The sequence below is a fragment of the Sciurus vulgaris genome (assembly GCF_902686455.1).
Source record: "Sciurus vulgaris genome assembly, chromosome: 6".
Classification (NCBI taxonomy): domain Eukaryota; kingdom Metazoa; phylum Chordata; class Mammalia; order Rodentia; family Sciuridae; genus Sciurus; species Sciurus vulgaris.
This window is the reverse complement of record NC_136466.1, coordinates 83,557,455-83,573,677: the sequence shown is the minus strand read 5'-3', so window position 1 is coordinate 83,573,677 and position 16,223 is coordinate 83,557,455. Positions and strand designations below refer to the sequence as shown.

Genomic DNA, 16,223 nt, shown 5'->3' with positions numbered 1-16,223 from the left:
AGTCATCATTGATTTTTTTCAGTAGAGATTGCTATATTCTAAGGACTGATTTAAAATACAGACTTATAATACATGTTTAGTTTTCTAAGTTAAGTTGGAAAGATAATCTTATTTTAAAAGGAAACCATTTATACTTGGTAAAAACAAACAAACAAACCAAAAATAGCTTTTTAAGCCCTTTTCCACAGTAACATAGTTCTTAGTAAAGTTACAAATGTCTGTAGTGCAAACTGGACTATCCTATCCTTAGTACAGAGCATCTTCCCTATTACCTACCCCTGAGAAAATAATGATTGTCAAACTTCTCTCTGCCCATTCAGAACTTTTCTTCATCTAAAGTCTTATCTAGAAGTCCTATAAGAACTTCTCTGGTTCACTTAGACTAGAAAGCATACTGACTTGGCCCCAACTAGCCTTACACTTTTTTTCTAGAGTTGTGAACAGTGTGATGTGAATACCACTGGTAGAACAAGTTCTGTCTTCTTACGTGTAAAGACTTATCACACATTGCTATCTATAGTTCGTTATCTTCTACCCTTCCTATCTTTTATGTTTTAGTAACATTGAAATTTTACTTCCAGTTGGGTGCAGTGATGCACTCCTGTAGTCCCAGTGTCTCAGGAGGTTGAGGCAGGAGGATCACAACTTTGGGGCAAACCTCATCAACTTAGTAAGGCCCTAACTGAGTGAAACCTTTTCTCAAAATACAAATATAAAGGGCAGGGAGGGGAGAGGCTGGGGATGTAGCTCAGTGGTAGAGTGCCCCTAGGTTCAATTCCTAGTACCAAAAAAAAAATTTTTTTCTATATACTTATCCATGCTATATCATATATATTTGCTGTTGAATGTGGTTCTTTGTTGCTCTAAAATGCTCTTATTTTGATGTAGCAGATGAATATGTTTTAGTCTTCAAAACCCTGCTCAGATTTTGTGTCTTTCACTCCAATCTTTGTACTCTTCCCATGACAAATTTGATGATATCTTCCTTAGTACTGTGTCAACATCTTGACATATATACTTGTATTCCATGTGTCACAAGTTACTATATTATTGCTGTGTTCTCTTTTACACTCAAAGTTTTTTGGTAACAGTACTTCCTATATAACTAGACTTTAGACAGTAAAGTTCTTGGAGTATTGATGTTAAATAAACTGAACTTGTATTCATGATGTGCAGTTAACACTTCCAAGAAGTTTGTTTCTTTTGACCTATAATTTCATTATAGAACTGTCATTCTCCTTTATAGTTTTAAAAAATGTGAGCTTCAATTTTGTTAGGCATTAAATCTAATATAATGTTATGGTTTGGATATGAAATATCCCCCAAAGACTCATATGTGGAGGGCTTAGTTCCCAGTGTAGCAATAGTCAGAGGTGCAAATTTAGGAAAGTGATTGATAAATGAATTAATCCATGGAAGAATTCATAATTTGATGTCATTACTGGGATGTGGTGGAAACTGTAGGAGGTGGGGCCTAGTTGGAGGAAGTTGGCCATGGGGGTGTGCCCTGGAAGGGTATATCTTGTCCCTTGCCCCGTCCTCTCTTTTTCTCTGCCTCCTAGCTGCTATGAAGTGAGCAGCTTTTTTCCACCAGGCCTTTCTACCATGATGTTCTCCCTTGCCTCAGGCCCAAAGCAGTGGACCTAACTGACTGAAACTTCTGCAACTGTGAGCCAAAATAATTATTTATTCCTTTAAGTTGTTTTTCTCATTATTTTGTCCCAGCAATGAAAAGCTAACAAAATAACTCATATCTGTTTTAAGAATTAGTTTTCTTACCTAATAGGAAAATTCACCAAATTTGTCTTAAGAATGTAAGTTTGTTTGTTTACATTTTTAATGTGAATGTTTCCTTATCCTCTTAGCCAATGAGCAGATTCATTAATAGGTCTGTAATAGAAAACACAATATACTACCTTTAAAAAAAAACTAACAGTGTGAAATGTTAGGTTGAATACTTATGCTGCCCTAATGTATCTACTTTAGTAACATTATAATGAGCTATAGCAGGGCTTTTCATCAGGATAAAAATTGAATAAGAAAACATAAAACTGGATGATCAGAGAAAATTAAGATAGCAGATTCCAGGAAGGATACAATTTATTATCTATTTGTTTTATAATAAAATTCAATACTGGTTTGAACTCTAAATTTCATGAGTTGGAAGAGGCAAAAAGAAGAACAACTTAATTCTGACGCTATCTGATTTTATTTTTGGATTATAGTAAGAGAAAATATGGTAAACCACTTTTGAGTACAGATTATAATTATAATGTCTTATAAAATATGTAAAGTAATGGAAAAGAAAGAAGAATCAAAATGAGAAACTGGACACAGCTTTTTATAGTTGAGAAACTATTAAGCACCAGGATGCAAAGACCCAGAGTGACTTTCCAGTACTTCACAAACTGTTAAGTTACTATTGTTACTATTTATGTATTCTGCCTTTTTAGATTAGAACTAACGGTGACCTTTGAGCCGTACTTTGGTTTAAAACAGGTAACATTAGCAAAATCATTAAGGAGGAATATTGAGTGTGAAGATTGGAATGTTATCTCTGTTAGCAGTGTGGTTTTCTCCAAAATTTCCTTTTGAGTTTTCATTGGTGACCATATTCAAGTTCAATCCATAAAAAGAATTGGATACTGTATAGCTTTGTAGGTGGAACTGTACCTTATTTAGGCAAGAAAAAATATTTTATCTCATTCCCATTGGTTTTTATGTGAATTGGATGGGTTTAGACCCTCATTTGTCCTTTTTGTGCAGTGAAGAGGGTAAATAAATACTAAAGGCAGTTAAAGCAGGATTTTTAAAAATTAGTTTTAGTTGTAGATGGACACAATACTTCTCTTTTATTTATTTATTTTTATGTGGTGCTGAGGATCGAACCCAGTGCTTTACACATATTAGGCAAGTGCTCTACCACTGAACTACAACCCCAGCCCTAAAGCAGGGTTATTTCCTTAAGTTTTAAATTTGATTGAAAGTAGTGTCAATGTTTTGAAAGTGTTTGTCTTTAAAATTTTTTCCAGACCTTTGTAGAAGATTAGTTTATAAATATTTATTATTATAATAATGATGTAATTTTTAAAAATGCCTTTTTTGGTTAATGTGTCACTTTTATATATTCATCAAAGTCTCATTTATTTCTGAAAAGAAAATAGCTATGTTTTGGAGTTTATATTAAGTCAATCTGATTTTTTGTTTTGTTTCTCTTTTAGCCACCAGAAAGGCAGATTGTAGTTGGAATATGTTCCATGGCAAAGAAATCCAAATCCAAACCAATGAAGGAAATTCTGGAGCGGATCTCCCTATTTAAATATATCACAGTAGTAGTATTTGAAGAGGAAGTTATTTTGAATGAACCAGTGGAAAACTGGCCTTTATGTGATTGTCTTATTTCTTTCCATTCTAAAGGTATTAAAGAAGGGGGAGGGGACCCCTTTATTTTCTCTAATACATATCAATTGTAGAATATTGAATAAAACAAAATAATTTTAAACTAACCCACTCTCATAGATAAGTTAGGTTAACATTTTATTATATTTCTTTCTAGTCTTTTTCTATGTATTTTTTAAAATTTAGTTTCATAGCATAGGTATAAGTTTATATTTAACTTTTTCATTATTGTATCAATAGTTATTTTCCCCTTTCTTAACATTCTTCAGTAACCTGTGGCATAATGTCATTGTATAGATGTACCATAAAATATTTAGTTAATATCTGAATATTTGGATGATTTTCAGTTTTTACTATTAAAAATAAGATTATGATCATCTCTTTGAATGTTTATCTTTGTTTGCATTTGAATTTCATGGGATTAATTCTTGAGTTAGTGAATATTGTAAGCCCTGGTTTTTGCTGTGTAGGAAATGATCTCTCATTTCTTGTGTATGTATGCATATTTTATCTCTTAAGAAACGAATATTTGAAATTTTAGATCTTACTACTGTTTATTAATTGAACAGAAATATTAGTTAAGTTTAATTATTATAGTATAGTAAAATCCACTAGTTAAAATTATTGCCAAGTGTAAATCTGAGAATGTATAACCTAAAAATCTGTGAATTAAGTGAACTAAGAACTATAATTTAAAAGATGTGCTCTCAGTCATAAATGTGTTGGTATTTAATCATTACCTGTTAACAAATAAGCAGTCCTGATTTGTTTTAAAGTCTCAGTTCAAAAAGAAGAAAATGGGGCATAGTTTTTTGTGTCCCCATTGTGTAAATTTATTTTGATTATTTCATAGAGAGCCACAACCCTCATCTTGGTTCACTGAAGCACCAAGACCACTCATCTTAGAGAACATTAAAATTTGTTTATCCATGAGGGTAAGGTATTCTCTTACCATCACAGGCTTCTTCCTGTAAAAGCTATTTACCTCTAAAAACTAGATACATGGCTCATATTCCATACAACATCTCTTGAGAAGGAAAATTTTCTTCTTAGACAGTAGAAGTAGAGAACTGACTGTAGGTGTTTTAGGTGAATTATGTTAGGAGACTTCAAATCATAGACATTAAGACATCTTTTACAAATGATGAATTTTGAGAGTCTTTATAAAATTGAAGCCTGTATAATTTGGGGTGAAGTGATTTTTGGTATAGAATTCTTACATGTAAATTTCAAAAACTAAGGGAAATTTAGGAGTAAATCTTATTTAACTGAATGTAGCTTTTTGTTTCATTTTCTTATTTTAAATTTCAATATACCTTAATATTTTCTAATTTTTCTTGTAATTATCCAAAAATAATCTTCATAGATGTACTTCATATTCAATGGTTAAATCCTAAAGTTGTATATAATACTGATTTTTACCCTTTTCCATAGATAATATAGTCATTAAAATATTGTCACTTAAGGAATAATAATAGGTAGCATGTTATTGAGTACTCACTATGCAAGGTACTGTGCTAAGTGTTTTATATACACTCTTATTTAATTCCTCACAAATTCTACTAGGTAAGACTTATAGAATGCTCATTATAACTGGAATCATAGATTTAGAGGTTTTAAATACATTTTCCCAAGGTTAAATAGTGAAAGATGTGCCAGGGTTTGAATAGTGGTTTATGCTTTTAGTCCCTAGGATCTACCGTATGTATGTATTTTTTTTTTTTTTAATGGGGTCCAATTATTCTGCCCAGACTAATCTTGATCTGCTAGTTTAAGCCTCCAGAGTGCTGGGACTACAGGTGTACACCACTATGCCCAACTCTATTGCTTCTCTCTCTTTCTCTCTCTCTCTCTCTCTCTTTCTCTCTCTCTCTCTCTCTCTCTCTCTCTCTTTTTTAGTTGTAGGTGGACACAGTACCTTTTTTTATTTTTATGTGGTGTTGATGATTGAACCCAGGGCTTCACACATGCTGGGTAGGTGCTCTACCACTGAGCCACAACCCCAACCTTCTACTAACTCTCTTAATAACAAAAATTAAGTGGATAAAATTGAAGAGACTTTCAGTGTCAATATAGAAAGTAAAATATCATTAAAAGTTTTTCGATTATTTTTACTGACTTTCCTTACCATATCTGCCATTTGATTCATTTTTATTATAATTAGTAATTTTACCAGTGTCTAAAAATTTCAAGGAAATAATTTCTTATATCTTAGCACTGGCTTAGCAATAGCATGATTCTTCTCTTATATTTTGAACATATGTGTTATGTGTGAATTAGTTTTGCTTTTGCTGCTATTTTTAATGGTGTGTAAGTTCTTTGAATATCAGCTAATTTGAATATAGAGGCATCAAAATATCAAGTGAAAAGGAGTTATATACACAGTACATTTTTAAAAATTATAAGGTAGTTATGATACACTTATGTTATTTATATGTAGAAATCTTTTTGTATATGAAGTAATTTTCCTTCTGTTGGGTGACTGAATAGTCAGGGATTGACTGACATGTCAGTGCTTTAATTTGGTTGAATGGCCACTGATGGTGGTATGTCTTATTGATAACGTTAACTAGGAAAAAAGTGAGATTTGATAGTAAAAGTTAAACTAAAGTCTATTTATATATTATACTGTACCTTTTATACAACACAGTTATGATCATAATGAAATCACTATTTTATGGGAGGTAGCATCAATTCAAGTTGCAAGTTGATAAAAGTTATAGATGTCAACTTACCTTGAAATTGTTTAGAGTATGTTAATGATATGTGTTCTTAGGATTTCCACTGGACAAAGCAGTTGCCTATGCAAAACTCAGGAATCCATTTGTAATCAATGACTTGAATATGCAGTATCTCATACAAGATAGGTGAGTGGTAAAGCTGACTGAATTAAGAGAAGGAAAAATTAACATTTATTTAGTACCTACTATATGCTGACATAACTTCAGGTGTTTTGCATATATTAATTTATAGCATCCTTAAAAAATAATTCTCATAAATAGGTATTTATTAACAAATTCTACAGATACAGGAAACTTGAGAATCAGGGAGATCAATTAATTTGCCCAGAGTCTCAAGAGGTTGCACAGTAGTTGCCCAATAGTGGCACAAGAACTTAAACCACATTTGTTTAATTTCCAAAGCCTACTAAAACCACAAAAAAATTATAGTTTTTCTTTCATGTGACTGGTAGTAAAATTATGAATTGACTCATATCTAGATTTTTTTTAAAATCAAGATTTTAAAAAGATTAAAGATTTATAAATGAAATTATAAAATATGAGTGAATTTATGTACTTCTTACTCTGGTAACTACTCTTATAATATCAGCATTCTTTTTTTGTTACCATTACAATATGAAATTTTATATATATATATATATATATATGAAAATATAAACTATAAGACCCTATAATTTTTTTTTCTGTTCTCCCAGAAAATAGAGTTATTATCTAGACATTTAAAACATTTTCTTAGGCTTATGTTATAATGTATGTTCATATATATTATAATTGTTATGTACATATATAAACATGCATGTGTTTTAACAAGTTTGAAAAATAAAAGCATAAAAAATCATTTAATCCTGTCACTCTATCTACTATATTTTTCACATAGAAAGCTATATATATAGCTTTCTATGTATATATATATGTATATGTATATATATATATGTATATATACACACACACACACACACACATACATGCACTCTTAGCATTTTAGAAAACTAGAATTACACTTAGCATACAATGAACATTTTCCCATGTCATTAAATGTTACTGGAACATAAAGCTTTTAAATCAGATTAAATTATTTCATTGTGATGTTATCAACTTTAACAAATACCTTTATTCATTTACAGTCTTGATTTAAAAATTAGTAAAAATATGCTAGAAAAAAGTATTACGCATCAGCTTTTATTTTCACTGCTGAATAAAATGATACATATTTATTTTTTTGAAAATTTTAAAGTTTGATGTACATACCCTTTTTAGTAATAGAATAGTAATAATATATTTTTAGAACAGTACAGTATTATATTCTTTGAATAATACAGCAGCAAAAGAGTAAGGATTGTTTTTTTTTTTTTAGGAGAGAAGTATATAGTATTCTTCAAGCAGAAGGTATTTTACTTCCTCGTTATGCAATTTTGAACCGTGATCCAAATAATCCCAAAGGTAAGTATAAAATATTTTAAGTATGTTACCTTTTGCCACTTGATATACTTTGGCCACTTCTACTTAAATAGAAGGAATTTAAAAAATTCTTAGTATTCTGGTTAACAGTTTTTCTTATTGATTTAAATAAACAAGCATGTATTATATTTAGTTAAAATGTGACATTGAGCTCAAAGGCCAACTAATAATTTAAAAGTTATCTGTCCTCTTTTTCTTTGGTCTACATTTGACATATCTTTAAGAATCATAAAGAAAAGTTTTTAAATTACCTAGTTAGTAAATTTGTATTGATTAGGGAAAACAGGTGACTCATTTCTGACATAGAAACTATATTACAGTGCCATAATTAAATACCTGATGCTAGGAATATTGAAATAAATCTATTAATATTTTAAAGTATCCATAACTCCTTTTTTCCTAATTATCTACAACATGGCATGTAAGTTTTATGTAACTTAGTCTGAAGAGCAAGGTAAATGTTTGTCTTGAAAGTTAATATTCTGGTAATATTATCTTGGGAAATTTTGATTAATTACTTACTGTACCTGAAAGCAAGTTTCAGGAAATTTGCTTTCCTATGTTAAATAATTTCATGTTTTGTATTATCTATGATATGAATAATTCTATACATTTTTCAGAGAATGGCAGTTCCATTCTGAAATTAGTCCTCACTTTCTTGTTATCGTATCATTTCACACGAAACTTTGAATTCTCTGACATGGTAACGTAAAATGGCAAGTCCATAAGATTCTGAGTAAAAGGTATACTTCTTAGTATTACATGTATCATAAATGTTGATATATGTGTTTAAATAAATATATCTAATTAAAATCAAGTAAATACATTATCCAAGTTTCCTTTTCTTTATGATTTCTTTCCTAGTTAAAAAAAAAAGTCCTCAATAGTATGGTATCTAAGTTAAAAAATAGTATAATTAAAATAAAGAAAAGAACTGTTTGTCAGCTGGGTACCTGTCTGGAATGCCCACAACTCTGGATTCTGAGCCAGGAAGATCACAGATTAGAGCCAGCTTCAACAACTTATTGAAACCATTTCTCAAAATAATTTAAATGCAAAGGATTGTGGATATAGCTCACTGATTAAGCACCCGAGTTCCCTCAGTACTATAAAAACAAAACAGAAAAAAACAAGTATTCATCTTTGAGAACTAGAATTCGTTTATCAAGTTAAGCTACCTCTTTGGAAGATAAAAACATTGTACACTTGAATAAATACTTCAATCACATTAACCTCCATAGTTAATGATCATATGTTAAGTAAATGTTGATGGAATGCTCCAATTTATAATGCTAACCTACTTCCCTACTAGTTCTGTTCTGGGCATCTGCTCCTATACTTTTTTGTTTTTTAGGATATAATACCATGTGGTCAAGATTTTTTTCACAATTCCATTCAAGGCAATTTTTCACAATTTCCATTCATAGAAAAACCATTATTATAAAAGAAAATGGTTAAGTGATACAATTTTTATAATTACCAAACTAATTGTCAAGGGTGGAGCATTGGTTTTTAAATTATCTTACTTAGGATAAGCATGGATAAACTATGGGACAGGAATAGAAGATATAAATGAGGTAGGAAATTGCTATGTTGAAATACACCTTCTTACAATTCAGAGGCTCTACTTGCTAAAGTAAATGTGCAAGGAGAAATGTCCTAAAGGTGAAGTGAAGATTGCTGTGCTATAGCATTAGTTTGGAGGATTGAAAAGAACAGATTTTAAACTTAGCTGGGAATCAGAATGATGAGGCTCTTAAAAATATCTGTACTAGACCCTGCACCCTAAGATTCAGCATGAGTGGTTTTTAAAAAAACTTCCCAAGGAAGGTGACATGCTGTCAGGATTGAGCATGTGAAAATTCTTAGTGCAAATTTTTTTTTTTTTTTTTCTGAATATCACTAAAGCAAGATAAATTAATTTTTGCTGGTAAAGTTTATAGAGGTTGGAATAGTACATTCCATTGTTATTTTTTAAAGATACCTAATGTAATGTGGTGTGTAATTTTTTTTTTTCTTATGTTCGATTTATAGAATGCAATCTGATTGAAGGGGAAGATCATGTAGAAGTAAATGGGGAAGTTTTCCAAAAGCCATTTGTAGAAAAACCAGTCAGTGCAGAAGATCACAATGTTTACATTTATTATCCAACATCTGCTGGAGGTGGAAGTCAAAGACTCTTTAGAAAGGTAAACCTTTGTAACCTTTGTGTGAGTAATGTTCTTCATTTTTTGAAAAAATTTTATTAAAGGTAATATACCTTTCTAAAAAGTAATCAGTCATTTAATAAAACTAAAATTATGTCTTGAATCCTTGAAAATGTATCATTTGGAAATAAATTCATAAAACATATCATACTCTGTTAGGAAAACGTGGTGTCATTGTCAATGTTTAATTCTGTTTAACAAAATGCTTACCAACAGAATACTGAGAAAGTACTTGGTCTTCAACCTCTTAATTGTATTTCTGTCAGATTACAAATTCAAAGAAGTCTTTTAAAACTGACCCAGAAAAATAAAGTTTATAGAAAAAGTTATATTAATAAATTTTACATACATGAATATATGCTTAATCACACCCATAGTAAAAGAAATGTAAAACAAATCTGCAATATAATTATACTTTTTTTTTGTATTGTCAATGATAAAACACTTGCATAGTTGGGTAAGAAGCACAAGCCTGTATACATCAATGGCAGGAATACAGCCTCTTAGCAATGTAATTTAGCAACACATCCGAATTAGAAATGCATTTACAAACAATCATGGAAATGCAAATAAAAATATAATGAGATGCCATTTAAATATCCATTTTTTGCCATTATAGTGGCAAGTGCTAAAGAATCTGATAATACCAAGAACAACTAGAACTCCTATACATTGCTGGTGAGACTTTAAATTCTGAATAGTTTCTCAAAGATTTTGGCAATATCTTTTAAGTTGAATATGTGCCATCTAGCAATTCCTTAGAAACACAAATGCACATATATCATGGTAACACTTATAAGAACGTTTAAAGCAACATTGTCGTAATAACCAAAGCTTGGAAAACATCCTAAACATACATTGACAGGAGAATGAATGAATTCTGGTTTACTTACACAGTAGAAAATTCTTAATAGTAAACATGAACAAACTTAAGTTACATGTAGCAACATGAATGAAACTTAGAAATACAATTCTTAGTGTTCATTTTATTTTGATGCTCTTTAACTTACAAATAAGTTAGAGACAGAATAGTGTCAAATACATAATAGGCATCGTTAAGTATTCATGGATTAAATAATTATTTGAAAGTTTCTAAGATGGAAATAGGTGAAACCAAGGTTATATTATAAAAATAGGGAAATAATGTGATTTTCCACATTTTTTATTGGTGCATTATAGTTGTAAAATAATGTGATTTTTATATTGATGGACAATTTTTACTTTCAGATTGGCAGTAGAAGTAGCGTATATTCCCCTGAAAGCAATGTAAGAAAAACAGGTTCATATATATATGAAGAGTTTATGCCCACAGATGGTACAGATGTTAAGGTAAGAGTGATTGAAGTATATTTTAATTATTGTATTTAAGGTGATACTAATGTTAAGGTAGGATAAATTAAAGTACAAATGCTCCTCCACTTACCAGTGTGGTCACATCCTGGTAAACCCTTCATAAATTGAAAATGTCTTACATTGAAAATGCATTTAATCAGTCTAACCTACTGAAAATCATAGTTTAACAACATGGTGTACAGGATCAGTTGTTCATGCTCATAATTGTGTTACTGATTAGAAGCTGTGACTCACTGCCATTGCCCAGCAGCATGAGAGAATATCATAATATACATCACTGGCCCAGGAAAAGATCAAAATTCAAATTATGACTTCTACTAAATGCATATCACTTTTATACTATTGTAAGTCTAATTGAAAAATCACAAGTGTCAATCATAAGAAACCATGTAGATGTTAATTTTGTATTTTGAGTTTACCAGTGATCTCAGAAGAAAACACCCTTCACTACACCTAACTTTTATTTTTTAATCCCTTTCTTTGTAATTAAGGATTCTTAAGTTGTTTTGTTGCATGAGTACTTTTGGCAGTTAGAAGCTTACAGATCCTTTTTTTAAGCACAGTGTTCTTAAATGTTTAAAATAAAGCACGTGGGATTATGAAGAAAGATATTTTATCCAAGTATAGTTACTAAAATATTTAAAACGCAACTTTTTAATATAAAAATATAGGTGATTCTTTAAAAGGACTTTAAATAATAAAATATTGGGTGAGTCTAATGGCCACCACAGTTCTAAGCAGTGCTAAAGTGTATCTTTATAATTTTATGCAGATTTTGAGATCTGTGACAATTATTATGTGATTTAGGAACATTCATGCTGGGCACAGTGGTGCACGCCTATAATTTCAGAGGCTCAGGAGGCTGAGGCAGGAGGAGCACAAGTTCAAAGCCAGCCTCAGCAATTTAATCAGGCACTAAGCAACTCAGTGAGACACTGTCTCTAAATAAAATATTTTTAGAGACACTGTCTATAAATAAAATATGGGGATGTAGCTCAGTGGTTAAGCACCCCCTGTGTTCAATCTCTGGTAACATAAAAAAAAAAAGAAGAATATTTATAATTTTAACTGGTAACAAATGAGATCTTAATTCAGCCAGTCTTTCTGTAACCACAGTGTTATTTCTAAAAAGTATAAATTTGATCATGATACAGATAATACCATAGTCTGTCCTCTGTCTTACAAATCTTATTTCTTACAGTATAAACTACATCAAAATAAACTAGTACTTTTCCATATTTATATGCATCATGCTGTTTCATACATTTGTCCTTTGTGTCGATTACCTCTGCTTATTGCCTTTCCTTCTCTGGTATACATTCTGATTCATTCTCCACCTTTTTAAAAAAGCTTCTATTTTGGCAATTTTTTTCCTTCCATAATGTTTTATAGTTTTTAAAAATCTCTTTGTTAAACTAAAACATTTTGAGAAATATAATACTCAGTTTAATGGTTTCCCATAAAGAATGAATTCTTGCTTTACCAGTATTGCCATATAAGTATTTATAACCTTTTCCAATGAAAATTTGGCATGTAAAATAGAAAAGTATGTCTTTCTAATAATTCAGAATCTGAGCCATTTTTTGTTACTTTTTTTCTTTTAATTTATTTTTTGTTGGTATGAATGTGTATGTACACATGTATTTAACATTCATCAAAGGTTTACACAGTGGGTCCAGATTATGCTCATGCTGAAGCTCGAAAATCTCCAGCACTTGATGGCAAGGTGGAAAGAGATAGTGAAGGAAAAGAAGTAAGATACCCTGTTATTCTCAATGCACGAGAGAAATTAATTGCTTGGAAAGTCTGCCTTGCTTTTAAGGTGAGGTGTTAATACAAGCCATGTAAAAAGAATTTTTTTCCTTGTAAAAAAAATTCTACTTCTTGAGTAAGAGACATTATTTGAAATTATAATTAGAGAAGTAAGCTGAGAAAACAATTTATGCATTTGAACTGTTCATATATTTTGCAAGTGGTTTTTATAGTGCTAATAAATTGTATTCTTGTAGTACCAATATACTCTTTTTTTAATTATACAAAAAGAAACCATATCAGTTTTTTTTTTCAGAATTTAAAATTACAGGGAATAATTCAGTTAAACAGTGTTTAGGGGTATTTCCTAATTTTTTTTTTTAAATCTATAAGTAGTTTTTATTTTTAGAACTAGTAAAAAAATTTAAAAAAATATTTTTAGTTGTAGATAGACGTAATACCTTTATTTTGTTTATTTAGGTTTTTTGTTTTTTTAATTTATTTTTTTTTTTATGTGCTGCTGGGGATTGAACCCAGTGCCTCTCAGGTGCTAGGCAAGCACTTCACCACTGAGGCACAACCCCAGCCCAGAACTGGTAAAAATTTTTATTGGATAAAAATTGTTCTCAATATTTTAGCCTTCGCAATCAGTTCTTTTGGCATAGTATATAATATGTTCATGAAAGCACTGTAAATACATTTCTTATAACATTTTACTTCTAATATTTGATTAACTACCTCAACCTATATTAATGGAATTTTTATCTAACTTCTATAAAAATTTAAATAGAAGTTGTACAGCCAACATTTAATAAAGGTTAAATTTTACCTTTTTGAAATCTTGCCTTGGATACATAATTTCAAGACTATTAGATATTACTAGTTATTAAATAATAAAGAAATACTTTGTGTTTTAATAATGTGAAGTTTCTTTTGTGGAAGAAATGTGTAGATTGTAAGTGTGAATAGATTTCTGTAAATTGGCCTATTAGGCAAGGATTCCAAAAGCTATGAATTAAAATTACATTATACTAGTACATGAGGATTTGCATATAAAATGTGGAAGATAAGAAAATCCACACAATCAAGAGTAGGAAATTTATAACTTTCAGCATTTCTTTTCTTCCAAATAAATTTATGTTAGGTATTCACAAAAATGTGATTGTGAGGAGATTAAAAGATTTACAGGGATAATTGAACATTTCTTCTGGAATATGTATTTAAAACTATTTTTTCTTTATTGGATTGGGATTTAGATGTCCTAATTTGTGCTATTAAATTTTATCAGAATTTTTAAAATATTTGCTTTTTGAAAATGTAAATTTTAGTTGGAGATTGTTTTGATGCAGTGTTCTGTTTTAGCCTCTCTAGTCCTTTTACTTTTGTCTATTTTATGATAAACCATTTAAATAATCATGGAATATGTAATGTATCTTTAGAATATTCAAATTATAATTAAATGATTTCTTCCACTTACTCTGAAGTAAACTAATATATAATAATATACTTTTAGACATTTATAAAAATATATTCTAATAAGACTGGAAAACTGAATCATAATAACTTAAATGCAGCCTTAAAGTTTATAACTTATTTTAAATAGCAAACAGTTTGTGGCTTTGATTTGTTACGAGCCAATGGACAGTCCTATGTGTGTGATGTCAATGGCTTCAGTTTTGTGAAAAATTCCATGAAGTATTATGATGATTGTGCAAAAATACTTGGGTAAGAATTTATTAATTTATTTTTCTTCTCTTTACTTTGTATATTAGTTATTCAGAAATTAAATAATTGGTAACATTGAAGGATAAAAGGATTAAGTATTGTAGAGTCAAAAATCAGTGTTCATAAAATGGCACATCTAGTGACTATACCAGATCCTGAACTATAGTTTAGATTATCAAAGACAGATTAATTTATGATCAGTACAAAGGCCTATAGCACTTCACAGATTTAGAAGTGCTATAACATGATGATTATTAAAACATTCCTCAAGTTTTTGCTGTATAATTATAGTTGAAAGATTTCATTGTTCTATTTAATAGTGCAAAATTAGCATACATGAAATAAATGTAAAATAATAAATTTTGGAATTCAGGGTTCTTTTGTGTGCCAATTATTTATGCAAGCATATATTAAAGATATTCTCATAATATTATATATATAATGAATATATAAAATAATTGCAGGTAGAAATGCCAGTTTTATATTCTTTGACTCGTTTTCTTTAGACCTTGATTCAGAAGACTTAGCAAGACAAGAACTATTTTTAACATTTAAAAATACCTTTAAGTAATTAATTAATTTATTTATTATGTGTACTGAGGATCAAACCCAGTGTCCCACACATCCTAGGCAGGCATCGTACCACTGAGCTATAACCACAACCCCTTTGTAAGGTATTTTGAAGCATATCTGACAAAGCCACAGGAAACCTAATAGTTCAGAGTCTTTGATAATTGGACTCACATTTTTTAGTATGTTTCAAAGATTGTTGAAGTTATCCTTAAAGTGAAATTGAGAGGTGTTATCTAAATTTTATCATGAGTAAATACTAAATTTAAACAAAATTAAACATATTTTCATTGTTACCCCTATTAGTAAAGTATAATAATAACTGGTTTAAAATGGACATGGTATTTAGAGCAGCTTTACAAATGTTCATTAAATAGGTACGGAATGATCAGTGGACACCTTGTCTAAAAGACAAACGAATTATAGAATGTATATAATTAGAAATAATATAATTATATTGATTTATTTAAATCCAGTATTGATTTGTATTTTAAAACTTAACTAAATAAGTTCATCTCAAACTTGTGACATTTCAGTAGAGTATTCTGATAGGCCATTTTAGAACTTCTGATCTTTTTTTGATCAGGATCAATTCATTGGGTTACTTTTTATGTTATGTATTCACTAGATTGTTTGACTTTAACTCCTGTAATTCTGTACCATTGTCATTAAGTACCTAGTTTTATCTTTAAATGAACTAATTTTTCATTTATTTTCTTTTTGTTTGAAGAAATATTGTAATGAGAGAGCTTGCTCCACAATTTCATATCCCCTGGTCAATACCCTTGGAAGCTGAAGATATTCCAATTGTACCAACTACATCTGGAACTATGTAAGTTTAAATTGTTTTCATTTAGAAATTCTTTGAGTTTTCCCTATTATCCTGTACTATTATAATAAAAATTTATTTTTAGGTACTTTGTATGTTTTTATAATTCAATTTGAAGATGGGAAGAATAAGTTATGTGCTTTTACAAGGGTCCACTAAAAATCTCTTATTCTTACAAATAAAAACCTG

The 16,223-nt window shown here is 29.8% G+C and overlaps 1 protein-coding gene across 28 annotated transcripts in view; it reads left to right on the top strand.

The window, feature by feature from the left end:
• PPIP5K2 (diphosphoinositol pentakisphosphate kinase 2) overlaps window positions 1-16,223 on the top strand; it is a 102,379-nt gene that overhangs the window by 8,460 nt on the left and 77,696 nt on the right. For 27 of the 28 annotated variants that reach the window (XR_013764795.1, XM_079145847.1, XM_079145849.1 and 24 more), the window contains exons 3-10: window positions 3,222-3,417; window positions 6,176-6,266; window positions 7,495-7,580; window positions 9,633-9,787; window positions 11,033-11,134; window positions 12,819-12,980; window positions 14,514-14,635; window positions 15,936-16,037. Coding sequence is in view for 27 of the 28 variants with exons in the window: in XM_079145847.1 (XP_079001973.1) it covers window positions 3,222-3,417; window positions 6,176-6,266; window positions 7,495-7,580; window positions 9,633-9,787; window positions 11,033-11,134; window positions 12,819-12,980; window positions 14,514-14,635; window positions 15,936-16,037 (1,016 nt within the window). In the remaining variant the exon portion in view is untranslated. Of the gene's footprint in view, window positions 1-1,594; window positions 1,669-3,221; window positions 3,418-6,175; window positions 6,267-7,494; window positions 7,581-9,632; window positions 9,788-11,032; window positions 11,135-12,818; window positions 12,981-14,513; window positions 14,636-15,935; window positions 16,038-16,223 lie in introns of all 28 variants that reach the window. The other variant, XM_079145852.1, reaches the window with a different exon arrangement.